Source organism: Micropterus salmoides, unplaced genomic scaffold (genome assembly GCF_014851395.1).
Source record: "Micropterus salmoides isolate LMB-PRFRI ecotype aquatic unplaced genomic scaffold, ASM1485139v1 Ms_hic_scaffold_15, whole genome shotgun sequence".
Lineage (NCBI taxonomy): Eukaryota > Metazoa > Chordata > Actinopteri > Centrarchiformes > Centrarchidae > Micropterus > Micropterus salmoides.
The window spans coordinates 14,847,303-14,865,728 of NW_024040596.1; the positions used below are offsets into that span (position 1 = coordinate 14,847,303).

The 18,426-nt window shown below is 40.8% G+C and overlaps 1 protein-coding gene across 1 annotated transcript in view; it reads right to left on the reverse strand.

The window, feature by feature from the left end:
• Positions 1-287: 287 nt before the first annotated feature.
• The window catches only part of LOC119903541 (obg-like ATPase 1), a 39,605-nt gene continuing 21,466 nt past the window's right edge, over positions 288-18,426 (reverse strand). Inside the window, exons 6-11 of the mRNA XM_038719798.1 lie at positions 17,336-17,416; positions 16,867-16,964; positions 6,386-6,526; positions 5,741-5,837; positions 2,872-2,994; positions 288-753 (exon numbers count right to left, since the gene is read on the reverse strand). Coding sequence (XP_038575726.1) covers positions 652-753; positions 2,872-2,994; positions 5,741-5,837; positions 6,386-6,526; positions 16,867-16,964; positions 17,336-17,416 — 642 coding nt within the window. The 3' untranslated portion in view covers positions 288-651. The remainder of the gene's footprint in view (positions 754-2,871; positions 2,995-5,740; positions 5,838-6,385; positions 6,527-16,866; positions 16,965-17,335; positions 17,417-18,426) is intronic.

The following is an 18,426-nucleotide window of genomic DNA, read 5'->3' on the forward strand; positions in this document are numbered from 1 at the left end:
ACTATTAATCAATCATAAATCAAATAAAAATTGTAAATGAAAGGTTAACTCAATCACTTTACAAACAATAATTTAAACTGACCAGTTATTTTGGCCAAAACGCATGCATCCTGCAAGTGCCCTTCTAAATTCAGCATCACTTAGCAGATTTAATTATAATTGTCGCCTCTCTGCTACAGTCAATGTCAGCTGTGTCTTTTAATTCTCTAATCAGTGGTCGGCAGGACCGCTATCACCATCCCCATGCAGCTTCCCACTCAATACAGACATCCCAAAACACACACAGACTGGTTTTGTCCAATGTTTTATTGAGTGTAGACATCTGGGCTACTGTAAAACATGCATTATCTGCTGAAGGGGGAGAGGAGCAGGTGGCATTGTCCCCGCTGTCAGCTGTGTCAGGGCTGGCACCCGTGATGGAGATTAATGAAGTATCTGGAGAGTAATATGCTCCTTCAAATGCTGCTACAATTTGGAGTGGGGGCCGAACCTGATCTTAAATAGCAAAGCTGTCAGAGTTTACTGACCCTGTGCTTTGGTACAGAGAGGGGGGGAGAAAGTAAGAGTGTGGCATTGGGTGTCAAGCCAAAGAAAGAAAAAAAAGGAGTAACAAGCACAGTCAGTTATGTAAACAAACAGATCGTTATTGTGTCACTTTTTCTTTGGTGCATTTGGTGCATTGAATTTGAAAAAGATGATGTCTCCATCTTCAACAGTGTAGTTTCTTCCTTGTTGTCTGTATTTTCCTGCTGCCTGTAAGATAACAAAGGAAAACCAAAATTAACATTAAAAAATATTAACAAAATATTGTGTAATGGACTGTCACATACTTTAGCTATTAGCTACTTTCATTCATCAGTACAACACATACATAATATCAGTGTACATTGTAAATAATAATAGAAAATAATAGTTCAGGATTAGTGTCCAATCCATGTTATCAGGTATATTAACTTTACTCTAATTGCAGACATCATATTCTCTCTCTCTCTCTCTCTCTCTCTCTCTCTCTCTCTCTCTCTCTCACACACACACACACACACACACACACACACACACACACACACACACACACACACTTGCATCCATGTTTTGTTCGAGGGGTGCCTGAATTCCCACTGAGTGAATAATCCTCTCTTCTGCTCATTTCAGTTTCATGTGCACAAGCACAAAATGTTAATAAGTCTTTGATTACAGCACTATCAAACTTCTCAAGGAAACAAAATAAGTTCTAACATTTCTTTTGTATACAGTAAGTGTTTGTTCTCCTTCCCGGCAAACTCAAAATAATTGACTTGAAGTGCTAATATGGACAGGTTTATGCATTCTGGTTCTGCACAGCGCACAATTAATTAGAAGAATCAATGTCCCTTTAAAGGCTCAGGAGACCATTTAATCCAAGCTCAATACCACCAGAAACACTGGATGGAGAGGGAGACAGGAAAAAAATCAATGGCTATTTGTGATTCCTGAGTATGTATTAAACCAGACACGTCTAACTGGTTCATTTGCACTTGAAAGCAGCCATCTGGAGCAGCAAGCTTGGCTTAAGCAGATATGATTACTAATAATGTGATATCCCCGTACACTGGCCCTATTCAGACAGCCTATTCCCACAACTGGCATTAAATAGCACAGACCTTAATGCCACAGTCAAAAACGCTCCATGTTCTTATGAGGCCCAAGGAGGGATTAGTAAGAGAGCATGCAGTAAGGAGCTGACACTCAGATCTCAACCTCGGATAACAATGGTGAAAACTCCCCAGAGACCCACACATTTCACCCTCTGTTTGCAGCTTATGAAGGGTGTGGACAATACACTGCCGCTGCATTAAATATTAAATACGTATTTAAAAAAGGCTTGAATAGTAAAGAGATTTAAATGTTTTCATAGTGCTTCCTTTTCACACTGGTCCCTGCAGGTCCCTGTGTGTCACCATAATTACATTAGTTGAGTCTGTAAGTGGGCACATGGAGTTGATGGTGGTGATAGTGGGATTGTAACAGCATGGCTTACAGCTGCAGCTCACAAATGTCACACATAGTTAGGTTAGAGTCCCTTCTGCTTTAATTTAATTAACTGAGAATTACATTTACAAATGTGTCTAAGCAGACATGAAGTGTTAAAAAAGAGAATCTTGCATCCCACAGCGTTAATTAACTAAATATTAAATCTGTACCTTCAACTGCTGAATGACAGTTTGCCAAAATGAAACTAAATAAATGCCAAACCTAAAAACAATACCTGTAGTAGGAAAGCATTTTGAAGCATGTTGTCCCTCCTTAGTTGGTGCCCAGTTATTGTCTCCACAAGTTCACCATGAAATCAATTATTACATTTGACAGGAGTGTGCACACCCCACACCCCAGGTAAAAGGTCAAAACAAACACCGGCCATAATAAAAACAAGATATGCAAGTTGTATTTCTGCACAACCGATCCATGACACAGTACTTATTTGAGGAATTTCACACTTTATTTAACTTGCCGCTTTGTATCACTGTCTCACGCCTATGGTGGCTTGGGGAATTGGCAACAGAGAGCTCTGAGCTAACAGTGCACTCTATAGATCTGATAAACGCCTGGTGAGGTGAAGAAGTGCTACCTCTGAGTGACTGTGCTGAGCCACGAGGAAGAACTACCATCAGCCAGTTAAGACACATTGTGATAAAGATATGCACAGCTGGAGCAGAATGGCAGTGTTTAGAGCCAGAATCAGTTGGCTTGTCAGGAGTGGTGCTGGAGTGTGTGCAGTAATTTCTTCCCCTGAGTAAAGGTGAAGAGCAGTTTGCAGTAGGAGCTGTGTGGCGACTGTCAGCTCCACTGATCACAGGAGACTTCCCCTCATCCTCTGGCACCCTGACTGCTCACCTTGACAGCACTCTCGCTGCCTTCCTCTTTAAAATCCTGGAATTTCATTACTTCCGCCATAATGAAGCCCTTCTCAAAGTCTGTGTGGATCTTCCCTGCAGCCTGTGGAGCCTTAGTTCCTTTCTGTCACAGGGAAGGAAAAGAGAGGACAAATGAATTGTTTTGGAGAAGATGGATTACAGCATGCGAGCGACATGGTGTTTGATAGGGTGATAGTGTTGTGAGCATCACTCAGGGGTGTTTGTAGTTGGGGGTATTCTTGCCTCAGTCCTGATTTCTGGATAGCTTTCCACTCGGCTGTGCCCTGCTAGGGCAGCCTGGACACCGATAAGGACCCAGCACCGCTATCAATGCCTTCTGATTCCCATTTCGTGTTGGTATTGATTTCTGTCCAAGCAATCTTGCCTCATTGTGGGTCGCTGCTCAGGCTCTCTGGTCATGACAGCAAGAAGACCCAGTGTTGCAGTGAGAGGCCACTGCATTAGGCCTTACTATTTTGGCACACCAGAGTTTGGTAATTCAAATTAATTTCAAACCTTCAATAATATTTCAGTGTGGTAGCACAGCAGAGCTGCTGGAGTATGTCTTTAAATTGATTTTGAATAAACATGAATGATTTTATCTTCAAAACTTATATTTAGTTATTACCGATGCCAATTTACAAAACACAAAAACTAGTTAATAGTTTTATAAATTCCTTGCACCTTGAATCCTCTTTAAGACACAACTGGCGAGTGATAAAATGTGCAATTTATATGCGCTGAAATAATGCTGGGTGGAAATGACAAATGACCCAAATAAGTGACGTGGCTTCTGTGCATCATTATGACTCCTGTCTGTCGACCTGCTCGCTCTCTCTCTGCTCTGTAGCTCTGTGCTCAGGAACTGTTGAGCAGTTTTAATTATGTATATAATCAGGTTGGGGTCAACATATTTCATGCCAAAAGAATGATGCGTATTTAATGACTCTAATACATTACCATCTCTTTGCAATCTCATTGACAGAGTGCTTGTGAGTTTAACTACCATTAATCAGCATCAAGGTTTGTCTATCTGGAGAAAAATAGATTAAGGGAGGGATTTTTTTCATACGGAGCATTACAAGAGATCCACATTGTCCTAGTTAAGAGCTATGCAGAGCAGGCTGATAGATAATAGTCACCTCGAGGCTGCCTAATAAAGCATGTTAAAGGACTTAGGAACACGACATTACTGAGTGTAGTTTTTACAATGCAAGATGTATTGGCTTAATATAGTTACTCACTGATGCTTACCTGACTAAATGCTCCTCACATACAATCAAGGCTGGCTGTAATCAGTTATGTGGAGGAGGACAAGCGTGTTTTTGAGGATGCCTTTGAAGTGTTTCAGGACTTTTTTTTTGTAAATAGAAAGGACATCAGTCAAGCTGAGACGAGTATGCACCTAAACTCGGTGATGTCATCTGACTAAAATGTAATGTGTCCTGTGTAAAAACAAACAAAAAAAGAAAAGAAAATGGAAGTGAGCTCAGCTTCCCCTCTGGGTTGCACACGTCTGAGATGCCACCGCAAACATTTTCCTGGTTGCAAACATGTGTGGACATGTTTCATCTAATTTGCAACAACACATTTAATATTAATACCAAATCACATTTAAATTAGTCATTTGAAGGTAGCTGTTCCTTACATATACGTTTGATATTCATGTGAAGTACAGCAATAAAATCATTATGTGAGGAAAAAGTGGAAAAATTATCCATAAATTTATGATCAAAATGTGAATATTTGTCAGGGGGTTATATATATATATATACACAAATAGACATAGACATGTATAATGTGTACACACAACATGAGATTTTTGCTTCCAAATAAATATAATATAGCATTCTATTCAACAAGGATACTGAACAAAGACAACATAGAAAATTTCCAGATTCTTTGTCATCAAAATGTGTAAACTGACATAGTTGACATTCAGGGAACAAAACTTTAATGATCTGCTTGGCGATTCTTTAAATAGATGCCATTGTGGAAAATTGCAATTCTTTAAAATTGCAATCCCTTGAAATCTCTGATGGGATGGAAGAATTGATATGATTAAGTGTGACAGGATGCAACCCAAATCTTGAGTTTTCAAAAAGTTACTTAAATTTAAACCACCTACATGAACTTATAATAGAAATTATAATATATATATAACTCCTGACCAGTGAAATACCCTTTTATTTCTGCACTCAATCCTTCAATTTGCTCAAGAAAAAAAAGAAAGAATATTTACACAATACCAGCATGCAAAGCCAACATCTGTACTGATGTAAATCCTGCGATCCCATTGCACAAAGCTCTTGGCGAGCCGGGCTCTGTAAACTGAGACGCACAGAGGAGGAGGAGCTCCCAGCAAGGCCCACAAACAGTCGAATGAAAAGCGACATCAATTTTGGCACAGACAACCTCCGTCACACAGATTAGGCAGGCACAATGCACAGGCTCCTTATCTCCAGCGGCAGGAGGAGGGCAGCCAGATCTGCACAGGATGGAAACATTCTCATGGACGTAATGGGCAAAATCAATTGTTGCCCTCCTCAATCAATGTAGCCCCCACTTTCACTGTTCAGCAGCTCACCAGTAATTGAAGTTATCCTTGGCCTGTAATGACTAGCTAAAGCACAACCATGACAAAGTTGAAAGTGTGTGATATCAGTGAGGGTGCCAGCAGGGTGGAACGTGGGGCAATGTGTGTATTCGTTTGTGTGTATGTGTCAGTGTGTGTGTGTGTGTGTGTGTGTGTGTGTGTGTGTGTGTGTGTGTGTGTGTGTGTGTGTGTGTGTGTGCATATCTGGTACACACACTCACATGTATGTGCACAGCAGGCAGCTGGCTCTTACCCGTATGGTCCATGCACGGACCTCATCAGGTCCAGCAGTGAAGAAGTACTCCAGCTGCAGGGCTGCGTAGCCTGCCTTGATGATCTTGCTCAGAGCACTGGTGGACAGAAATTTCAGTTTGAATCGAGGGGTCTGAACTGTTTAAGTATTATTTATTGCCACTGATGCCTAGACAAAGTTCACTTCAGTGGCAAGGCCCCATTCATTCCAATATAAACTCATTAAGTGAATAAGATGGGTCACTTCATTTCACATAAGACATTCAACTCTCCAATGGTTCCCTTGATTAATTAGAAAGCTTGAAGACTCATTTAGCATTTTTAAGAATTCAACCCGATGCCTCGTTCTGCACCAAGAGGGGAAAAAAAATCTGCTGTCACAATTTTTCTCTCCATAAAGGTTTTCACAGGAGAACAATAAACCCAAAATGCCCAAGTTATAATTATACCTACAGATGACAGATGACAGTTAAAAACTTAATTTAGAGGAAAACCCTTTGACTGAGTTGTTCAGTAAGAAGAGGGATCCTTTGCTTTATAATGGTAATTACTCTGCCATTTATTATTCTATCAGCACATGCAATTAAAGGAGTGCATGGAGGACACAGCTGATAATAAAGTGTGGGGAGACTGAATGCTAATTAACCTCTGCGTCTTGTGCTCTGTGCAGTACTTCTTCCTCTCTTCTTCACTCTTGTCCTGTAGCTGGCTCTCCAGGCCACCGCTGAAGGGGATGACCAAAGCTCCGGGATCATGACTGTCCACCCACTCCTTGATTTTCACCAACCTGGTAAAAAATCAGAAGCCATAAAATTAGTTGGAGGACTTGATTAGCATGAAAGCATGTGTTATCCGCTGGTGTATGCATATTCATGAAAGCAGCTGAACATATGAGTGTTTGCAGGAAACTGCACTCTAAAGGTGGCATTTCTTTCAGAGAGTTGACTTTGTCTCCATAAAAGTTTTCAACTGAAAATTTGACATGTGCTTATACAAAAGAGCATAGATTCACAGAGATTTACCAATAGCAATAGCACAGACATATGTGTGTTTAATGCACAAAATTTACTCAAGAACTGTACTTAAGTACAAAATAGAGGTATATATTGTACTTGTGTATTTTTGTTTCATGCCACTTTCTACTTCTACTCCACTTCTTTTTCTCCATCTCTTCTTTTTACTCCACTACATTTATCTGACAGCTTCAGTTACTAGTTAATTTACAATTAAATTTTTTACACACAAAAAATATGAAGATTTAAAAAAATAATTGACCCAACAATTTATACAAGTAGTCTACAGCTGAAACGATTAGGTGAATGACAGAAATTTAATTGGTAACTGTCTTGATGATCGTTTGGCCCTGACAAACATAGCCATTCTAATAGTACTTTTGATACTTTATTTAAAAGCAGGAAGATTTGTACTTTGACTCAAGTAGAAATTTAAAATGAAGACTTCTGCTTTTAGTGTATTCTTATACAAGGGCATTTGTACTTTTAATCAAGTACAGGATTTGTGTACTTCATCCACCATTGATCATCTTTAAATAGTAACTGTAGGTGTAAAATAAATCTAGTGAAGTAAAAAAGTACAATATTTCCCTCTGAAATGTAGTGGAGTCCAAGTATAATGGAAATAATCAAGTACACATAAGTATTATAATAGAGTAAATGTGCTTAGTTACTTTCCATCCAGTTCAAAACACACAATATTATTACACTATTTTTTCCACTTTAAAAGTCATGTAAAGTTTATTCTTCCAAACTAAACATTCACCATAAAGCCTGTTTCCTTACTCATATGTGTCTTTGTCTTTCTCTTTACCACCCTTCTCTGTTGGTCTTCCAGTCCAGTAGGACACCTGACATTGCAGGACAAAGATATCCTCACACTTAATAGTAACCCTCAGTCAGAACAATATAAGGGGGTTAGAGCAATTATGAGATTAGCCCCACAAGCTCTCAGGCTGGGATTGGACAGGTCTCAAAGAACAGCATCACACAAATCCATTTTCACACGGCGGCCCTGACAGAGCTCCTGGGCTGGATTGATTCTAAGGGGTCCCTGTCATTATCTGTAATCCTAGTTTCCTGTTTAAAGCCCATAAGAATCAAAGACTGGGAGGGACCGACCACCTCAATACCACATCTATTCCAATAACAATGTCACCGCTTTATCATCTACAGCACCCACATATCACTGCTCCTATCTAATGATTATCAATATACAATATATATCAGGGTAACGGGCGCAGGAAGGGCACAGTTTTGCTTTGATTGGGTGTTTTTCCCAACAAGCTAGAATAATACTACAGGGTAAATTTGAAATAGCTCATATGCCAGTGTGTCCGTCTGTTCAGATGCACATCTATTAAGAGCCGCAACCTAATATTTCCCTTTCTGTTCGCACTATGGATGCAGATATGACGTTTGACTGCCAGCACAATGAGGTAGTCGCCAATGTCTCACCAATAAAAAGACAGAAAAATAAAACACATTTAGTCAAAGCTGAAAACCTGGAAACATAGGAGATGGCGAGCACTCCAAGAGGGGAAAAAATCCAATCTGAGATAATAACAGATGTAGTTTGTCACTTTTAGCAGCACAGCTGTCTATTTGGTGGCATGTTATTTGCATTCCTCAGGTATTGCATACTCTACAGGCGGCTGAATAATGATTCACAAATCACTCTCTCCACACCAGTCAAGGGCTGTGATCCTTTGAATAGACCATTGTACCTGAGACTGTAATTGGTGAAGACTTGACAGAGCTGAGCCAAGCCAGCCAAGTAACAAAGAGGCTCTTGGTAGAAGGCTGAGGGATGATTTTAATAATGTGAAGCCGGAGACGGAGAACGTGAGCTGCAAATGAGCACGGGGGTCTCTGGGTCCTTGCACTGAGTGACACAGGACCAGACAAACACCTTGCCACAGGAACATGAAACACCCCCTTCCCTCAACTCCAGAAACAAAGCACTGTCAATTAAGAGCTTTGGTGCTCCATCAACATGACTCCCAAAACCAATTCTGTCAACTTTGACGATGTCTACCCATGCCACTTTGAAATTTGTATTTATGTCCTTTCCAATTATTTGTGTGTAATGTTATGTGGATGTGTAAATTGGAGAAAATATTTATTTGAAACATGCTGCAAGATTTTTGTATTGTCTTTGTTCATTCATGAAATTCAAAATTATAAAAGGTGTTCATGAAAATCAAAGCGTTTACAGGAATCATGTTTTTTGTGCATCAGGGTCTGTTAACAGTTAAGCGTAATGGCATCGTATCAGTATCTGTCAGGGGCTGTATCATGTTTGTTGGATAATTTCTTTTCTGCTTATCATCCACATCTTTTCGAGAAAATTGTAAATATTCTATGTGGATGTGTGAATTTCCATAATACAAATAATAAAATTCTTTGTCGTAGAAGTCTTTGAAAAGGTTTTACAAGTCTAAGCTACACAAAAAGAAATCCACTGAGAAAGATCGCGGATGTGTGTGTGTGTCTGTGTCTTGTCAGTCTCCCATTATGTCCCAGCATTGCTGTGCCATCTCTCACTGCTCAGTTAATAGAAAGATTCAGCACTTTCTGGTCTTGATATCCCTCTCTGAACAAATGATGCCTGAAATTTTTATTCTTTTTATAATGGAATTCCAATGGCCTTTGCTGCAAATCAAGTGGAAATTTTTGCATATCAAGTGGGAAAAATTAAATGTTAACCACGTTTTAATGTGATTAAGGGTGACAGGGACATTATTTCTGCTAATCATTCACCAGCTTGAAGGCTCAAACAAAGCTAAGGAACAAGCCATGTTTGTGCTTTCCCTGCTGCCCTCAATTCAAGGAGGAAAATACGTGCTCTTATTAAACTTTTACAAATCTAAAACATGATATTCTAACTGATAAAAACAAGGCGATATGAATCAATATCTGTTTATCTTACATCTAGAAAAACATGTCGTGTTGTTCTAAGATGTAGATTTGATGCCTGTTGTATTTACAATACATCTTATTTAAAGCACAATATATTGTGAAATGACAAAAAACAATTGGTACTTCCACAACAGACTGGCTTTGAATGGAGATGTCCCTCAGGGGACCACCCTCTGGGCCTAGTCTATTTGTCTTTTTGTCTGGGAATCCTGAGGGGGGGATAATTCCTGTGTTTCCACATGCCTGGGGCTTCCCTGGGCTTTGTCAGAGCTTTGATCTGCTTAAATGGCTCAGGAGAGAGAAACAATGGGAGTTTCGAAAGTACAGGGGCAGCTACCTGAGACAATGACCTGGGACTATGTCTGACATACATTCATACAGGTTGGCTTTATTAGGAGTGCTTACCCAGTTAAGCCTGTAAAAGGTGGGCCATCATCTCCAGTTTGAGTGCTCCTTTCAGATGCAATTGAATGCTGACAGACCTGAAGAGTAATCCACTACCGCATCTTCAACACTGACACACCCACAGATGGAGGGCGCAGCACCTGAACCTGGGTACACCGGCCGTTATGTGTTACTGAGCTGTTTCACATATCTCAGCAGCTGCTGTATTGCATGCCAGGCACAGACTCATCAAGTAATAACCCCAGGTTCCCCTCTGTTTTGATGGTCCCAAGTTGCAGGGACGAGCATACTAGGGGGTTAGGATGCTGCAGCACACAGCGTCTACTAACCCCCTCCCCTTTCCTTCCTCTGTGAAGGGAGACACATATGAGAGGTATGAGCTCATGGTGGCTTTTGAGGCTGGGAAGTCAGCGGCTCTGTGGGATGCTTTTCATCCTCCCAGTGGTGAGCTCCTGAGCGACAAGAGTGCAGACGCTCTCTGCTCCCTGTGGCCATGGCCGGATGGAATGGCATTTTCAAGGAAGGAGATCTGACACACACGCACGCATGCGCACGCACACACACACACACACACACACACGCATACACACACGCATACACACACACACACACACACACACACACACACACACACACACACACACACACACACACACACACAATCTCCAATACTGTCAACTTCTTTCCGCCTTCAAAGCAATCATGGGCTGGTGGAAACAGAACCCAGTGCAGGCACAATGGGAGCAGCTTTAATTAAGAGCATCATCTCACATCATACCTCAAACAAACCTTGAGGGTGTGCTGGTAACAAGCTTTTTTGAACAACTTTCTTTTTCTTTGATAAGTACACCCATTAAATTCTTACATTTTAAAAAAATTTGTCTTTACCATCATCGTCGGGACGATATCTCATATTGAAAGCTATGGCCTTATTTAAGGCTATTTGGGAGATGCGTATGAATAAAAAATACGCAAACATCAGAAATTCAAACTGTAACCCGGAGGAGTACATTTTACATTACCCAAAATAATTCTCTATATGGGGTATCCATGCTGTCATTCACAGCAGTTGACTGGGCGAGAGAAAATAAGGGGGCTTGGGTATAGTGGGGGGAGTCATCAAGATGTGACAATTGTGACAAGAGCAGGCAAAGTGTAGCGGCGAAGAACATCACACGGATTTCTCCATCTCTTCTTTTTTTCCAGGATGACAGCTTAATGTCTACCACATGCAATATTTATTCTCATCGTGTGTCAGACTGTCTAGCTGTCCCAGGGAGTACAAAGAATGCCACTTATTAGAATAAAAGCAGAAGGAAGGTAATCAAGGACATATGTAACATCAGCCAATCATGCCCCCTTCCAATTCGGCATTTTTTTCTCTCCCTCATTCATAAGAGTTCAACAATAATCCAGATAATAAGCGTTCAGGAGCCGTATATGGCAACACTAAATTCATTTATTTGTCTCATTAGAGCAGTCGAGGCTGCAGGCACTGTGGCATGTGTGGTGAGTCTTAACCTTATCACAAAGATAATGAAAAGCACAGCTCAACATAGACAGAGCCATCAAAATGTATCATTAGACAGACTTGAAACTTGCAGACATTTCTTTTTATGTATGCAATGCCAAACTGCAGGCTTTACAGGGAAACAATTCCCAGGGTGCCTTCAGAAGAAAGCAAGCATAGTGTGCTGCTACAGAGGTGTCTACATACATTATGAACTGCATGAGACCCACTCAGCATTAGCGTCCTTGGGCTTGGGCCTGGTAAATGAGGGAGAAGTGACAAGCTGTATTGGATTTTGGAGTGCAAACTGATTTTTTGCAGGGTCATTAAAGAACAAACAAGAATCGAGAAAGTCTCTGTTAGTCTCAGGTTTAGGGTCTGTCTCATTAGTTACAACAACAGCACTGTGTCTTCGCCACCAGGACACAACAAAGACAACAGGGTCACATGTCAACAGTGTCCTTTCATTACCTGCGCTAGGGACAGTCAATAACCAGGCTAACTGGAACGACAGGTCTTTATTAGGGCCATCTGTTTCAGTTTTACTATACAGCCTCTCCTGTTGTTTTCTCTCATTGAAAGCTAGCTAAAGGCGTCCATTAGGACAGACTGTGGGCAGAGGGTACACATCTTACCATGGGAAACTGTTTCTCAGGATCCCACACTGCACAAGCAGTGAGCGGACAACTACGCACAAAATAAAAAGGAAGAAAGAGATCATATGTCTCCCTCCTGGCTTTGAAAAGAGAACTCTAACTCCCCAGATAGCTTTTCCTAAAAAACTTGGATGGAGCCAGTGGTTTGCACTCAATAAAGTTTCACTTGTGTTTATAGGAATTATGGTTTGGAGTAGCTGAAGTGGGCTCCAGTGACTGCTCTCATGGAGTGGCTTTCAGTGAATCATAAGCCCTCCACCCCCTATCTCAGTTTATCTCTAAATCTTGACAGGTACTAGGTAAATGTCTGTTTCTCAAAATGATCACACAAAAAGAAAATGCTAGTTTAACTCATTACGGGGATTCTTTCAAAACCAAAACAATACAACAATAAGCTGGGCAGACAAAGGATCTATTTACCATATGATCTGTTTGGAGAAGGCTTGGAGGAAATAGGTTTAAGGTCTCAGGACAGAGGGTACACAACTGACATGCTGCAACTCCTGTCAGGGCTTCCTCTACTTTAATTGTCAAAGCTCCTCCTACAGGCCAACCACAGTATTATACTCAGCAAATAACATTTTCTTGTCTTTCTGCTCCTTTTAAGTGTGGTTGGATTTCTTTTAACTTAGTATCAACAATGTCACCTCATGGTTTCACGGCTTTAGTCACTGCAGTGTCACTACAGTCTCAATCACGTGAGATTGACTCAATATACATGACAGTGCCCATGTTCGTTGCAATAAAGAAACATGTCACACAGTGCAACAATATGGCTCATTCATGTGTTTTTATATGTTTTTTTATACAAAAATGGAGCTCTATGGCACAGACAAAAAGGTAATATCAGGTTTTGGCTACAAATGACAATACTTGTTTGTAGGACTGATTAATTGTTGGTCTTTGTTGACAATAAGACAAATATAGACTACCTCCAATATTATCCTTTAATGTATAAAGGAAGCTGAGTCAGTGTCCTTCTTAACAACACCTTAACATGAAACAAGGCCTTTTGCTGAGATCAAACCAGACAAGGGATTGTTGAAGACAAACAAGCAGACTTTTCAACATCATAGTTATCCGAAATGGCTGATGAGAGTACAAGCATGGCATACGGTTTTCTGAATTACATCATCCCAGACAAAAATGAGGGGCAATTCATTACGAAAGATCAATTTATGCCTTTGTGGCTGGAAAAAAAGATTATTAAAAAGGTTGACTGGAAGAGCAGCTGTGGTATGTAACTATTTCAGTTGTGGTTTTGATGACATAAAGCATAAAGAGTACCAAGACAGAGGTACCTATAATGTAACACACATTTCAAGCAAATGATGCTCAACGTGATAAAGTATTAAAAATGTTTGAATGAGTGAAATAATAAGAATCAAGGAACATTTATACAGACTAAAGAGAAGCACACAAGCCCATTCCTATACATTCACACAGACATAGACAAATCAGGCAAACAGACCCAAACACACACACACACAAACATATATACACACAGTTAATAAAAGCTCCAAGCAGTGGTACCCTGCAGTTCTTACACTCACCAGGAAAAAACCCACACTGCAGAGGCACTCACAGGTCACACTTGCTGGTTTCCTTAAAGGTCAACTCACCTACTTAAGAGGCACCAATTTACTTTAATGCACATTGTCCAAAAGAAGAAAAAGAAGGAAAAAAAACAGAAAAAGAAATGACAAGAAAGAAGTAACATCACATCAAAACTGGAGTATTAAGTGTGTCTTTTACCATGATAAAATATGACTGCTTTTAGTTCTCGGAGGAAGATTGAATAAGTATCTGATATCAAACCTATTAAAAGAAGTAAAGACTGGTAAAGATGGTGAGGCCACAAGCTTGTAAAATAAACAATAACTTAATTGACAAGTGAAAACCAGCTAACACTGGGCAGGCTGCAGCCACCACATCATCAACAGTGCTCTAATGACCCTCTCTAACACAAACTACGGTATGTGGCGCAGAGAAAAAGTCTTCCAGGCAGCTCACTGACGCCGAGGAAAGAGGAGAAAGCCTCTTGATAGACTCTCGTAGATGCCATTCCCTATCACGCAATGCCTCTCAGTCATAAACACATGACAAATGCGGCCTTAATCATTTTTTACGAGCGGGGATGTGCAGGGGGCAGTGCATGGTTAGAGGGGAGAGGGGAGCGGTGAGCAGCAGGCGGCCCCCTCTGCACAGAGGAGAGGGCTGTGTGGTAAAGTCTCCTCTGGAACATCACTCGGCCAGCGATCCTTTGATCTCCACACCGCAATTACGCGAGCATCCAAATGAGCATGGAGTCGCCTCTGAAACAGACTTCAAACATGCACATGAACACATTCTCATACACATACACATACACTGTATAGGATTGGAGCCATGTGCTCCTCTCAACAGTAAATGATGTACTGTCTCCAGCAGAGAACCTGGGGATGAAAGGAGGCCTTGCTCCTCGTCTGATCCCTCCATTAATGATGGCTTGCTAAAGCTAATACTGTGTATTCTTGTCTAAACAAGGGCAGCTTGGTATGTGGTTCCCATACTCCAAACAGGATGATCTTGGTTAACAATGGATTGTGTTTGGAGACTCAAAAAGTCTGATAAAATGACTGTAATCTCCCATGTGAGACAAAAGCTGCTGCAGTAATGGCTTGTGTTCTCATAACTGTCTCTACAACCTGCAATTGAGTGTCTGAAATAAAAAAAATCTATGAAATTAACATATATTAAACTCATGAAATAATTTGGCCGAGCATGCTGTTAAACGTCATTGGCAGCATGTACTGAACAGAACACCTAAAATATAAAACAGTACTTGAGAAAATGCAGGGAACTTGAATAGATGTCCTGAGAGAAACAGATAAGACTGGCTTATTTGCCTCATTCTGGGATTCGCCTTCTTTTCCTCCACACATTAAAGCTGAGATTGCAATTTGTCTAGCTGTTTGCTTTGAATAGTCCTTAACCGTATCATCATCTCAACTGTGCTGGTGGAAAAACACGGGGGCATGGCGACAGCCAAATGGCAGTCTGGCGTCTCTGCTGCAGACTAGCTGCCATTAGGGCTGAGAGCAGCATTTATTGTACAATTAGGGCCAGCTAGATCTACCTGTAATCATCTCCATACAGGTGTGAGCTCCTCTCTGGACAAGGGAAGTGACTCATCATTTGTCAAACATCAACACTTTGATGTCAGCATTGTTCACCGTGGATCCCTCAGGACACCTGAGCACTACTGTTTGCCTGTTTAAAACACTCTAAGATTTATTGCATTTCACACAGTTAGAAATACACACACACACATGCAACATGAAAAAAACCTCTCTTCCTACTGATGACTGATGTTCAACATGCCATGAATCATTTGATTTATGAGTCCTCCTCCCTCCGCCTGACAGTCATACTTTCGTGTCAGAAACATTTTAAGGAACAGTCATAGGTAAACAACTTCCCTTGTAATACAATGCTGCCAAGTAAAGCACGAAAACAAATTTTGTAAGATTTGACACCACAAGCCTAGAGGGCAATTGGAAAAGTGTGATAACAATCCACAAGTTGGTGTTATTGGCAAAACGGCTGTATTGTGGAAAAGTAGCCCTTTCAGATATAATGGATGTCTAACACCAGCCTTCTAGATCTGCTCTCACTGTGGCCAGATGACAACATTACTATAAAAAGTGTTTTTGAACAGAACAAAGGATCACAGAGCTGGAAACACATTGAAGAAGTTTATTCAGTGCATTAAAGGTCATCCTGAGTCAGTGCTTATTATGAATAGTGTTGCACCTGCAAAGTAAAAAGTACAATTCCCTGTATATTAGCAATGAAAAGCAAAAACATACTGTGCGCGTATACACACATTTTTCTTTTATGTCACTGTGTATCAAGAAAGCCTCCCTTGTCATCGTGATCTGTGGGAATTTCATGGCTGTAAAGTGACGCTCGTAAAGCTACTTTAGCAACAACATGTGAAAACAAAACCAAATACTTGGAGCAAAGCTTTTTCAGATAATATTTATTCCTTGTGATTTATTGGCTCTCTCCAGATGATATTAATTACTTGTTTGGCTTTTAATGTACGTATGTTTATTTGTTTTTTTCATTTAAAGCCTTTACTCCCTTTGATATCATTTGAAAATGACAAATTTTGATGAAAATGGGGACCATATGCTAGTATGTACTTAATTAAGTGCAGAGTCTGGAGGCTGGTGAGAGTTTACAGAACTGGATGTTGTGTTAGAGTTTTACGTAGTGCCACCTCCAGGCAAATCCTCTCAAAAAGATATGACCATTTCTGTCAGCAGGAGACCACATTCAGTAGATCAGCGAGGCTAACTGTCTCTCTCTCTCTCTCACACACACACACACACACACACACACACACACACACACACACACACACACACACACACACACACACACACATAGACACTCACAGCCCAGCACATTCATACACAGACAAATGCAGACACTTTTTTTAATAGCTGAAATGCAGATTCAATTAAAGTTAGTAGAAATCAATGTAACTCTGTACATAAGTGGAAAGAAAGCTCTTTAGTGATGATTAATGAGTGCAATGAGACGGCCTCCCGCCTTTCTTCGGAGCACTTACCATTTGTTCTTTTTCCTGATGTAGTCTTTCTCAGAGAGGTTAACGAGGTAAATCATTGGTTTGGATGTCAAAAACAAGTATTTGTTCAGCACGTCGATCTGTGAAAACGACAGACAGGGCATGTACTGAGAATCCAAACTTCCAAAGTAGCCTTTGAGGGCAGCACAGACAGAGATGAGTGAAGCCAAATCAAATTAGGGTCTGGTGTATAGGCACTGTGGGGTGCAACTATAAAGCCTCTAAATCAAGATCAGCACGGCCAGATGTCATTAGCTTGTATAAAAGTAATGTATAAATACAACCAACAAAAGACTGTGCATAATATTAACTTGTGATTTGCAAAAAAGACGTATCTTGCTCCGGGAAAAAAACAAAAGAGGAGGAAACAGCAGTTGTACTTTTAGGTCAGATGAAAAGATTAGCAAGATAAATCACATTAATAAATTTGACTGTGACATCAAAGGCTAACCTCCTTGTCGTTCCAATCTTGATAGTAGCGGACGTGTTTCTTTTCATCCAGTACCCAGCTCTTGATTTTGCACATAACGTCCTGTTTGGGGTTAAAAGAGAATGAACAAGAAGCCATTAAAGTAGATGAAAAAGAATATAAACCCAGCAGGGTATGGGGTAATTATTTCCTAAATGCATGGCATCCTGATGCCAAAATGAACAATGGCTGTGCTCGCATTCAAGCAGGAATGGCCCAGCTTTGACAGGGATGGCATGCACAAGAGCCCCTTCCCTCCTTTAAATCATGACAAAATGCCTTCTGGGGTGTCTCACTTAGAGTTGCAGTTTTGTACACCAATATTCCATTGGGACTGTTTAATGAAAAGGATAGAGAGAGGAGACAAAATTGGAAAGTGCTGGGAACTAATTGGAAGTTGGTTAGTTAGGTGTAAATTATTGGTTCTTCCTCAGGCACTTTGCAGAGTGAAGTCATTCTGAATAAGCACTAGTGAGGTACAGAACTAATTATTCACTGTTTCTTCTGGAGAAAATATTGAGCATTCCCAGCTATGTAAGCTACATTCATTACTGAGGTACTTGTGGGTTGAGACCACAGGCAAGACTGGGTCTTGACAGGATCTGGAAGCGGAAAAGGGTGGGAAAATGGGAGGGAGGTAGTTATAAAATTTGTAATAAAGAAATTGAGCCTATTATTGTTGATCCAGCCCCACAGAAATTAGCGGAACACTTTCTTTTTGTTCCTGTCAACTTGACCTCCCCCTTCATATAAAAAGTCCCCCACCCCCTGCAACACTCCCCCTACCTCCTTTTCCCTCCCCAAACCCTTGCAGCACTTCACAATCATACTCCCTTTTGAAAGAACTGAGGAAAAAATCCTGCCAGAGCCTCAATTACACAATGGCAGAAAAAGCTCCACACACTGACCCCCAGCCAGCTGCATTCACTCTCTGCACATCTCTCTCCACAGGAATTCTAAAGGCCTTTTAGTCAGGCAGCCAGAGTGCAGCCAGCGGGAGAGAGCGCAGGAAGAGCTGCATACACTCCGCCCGCGCCGTCCCAAGTCTTCACAGAGAGATTAATCATCTGTGA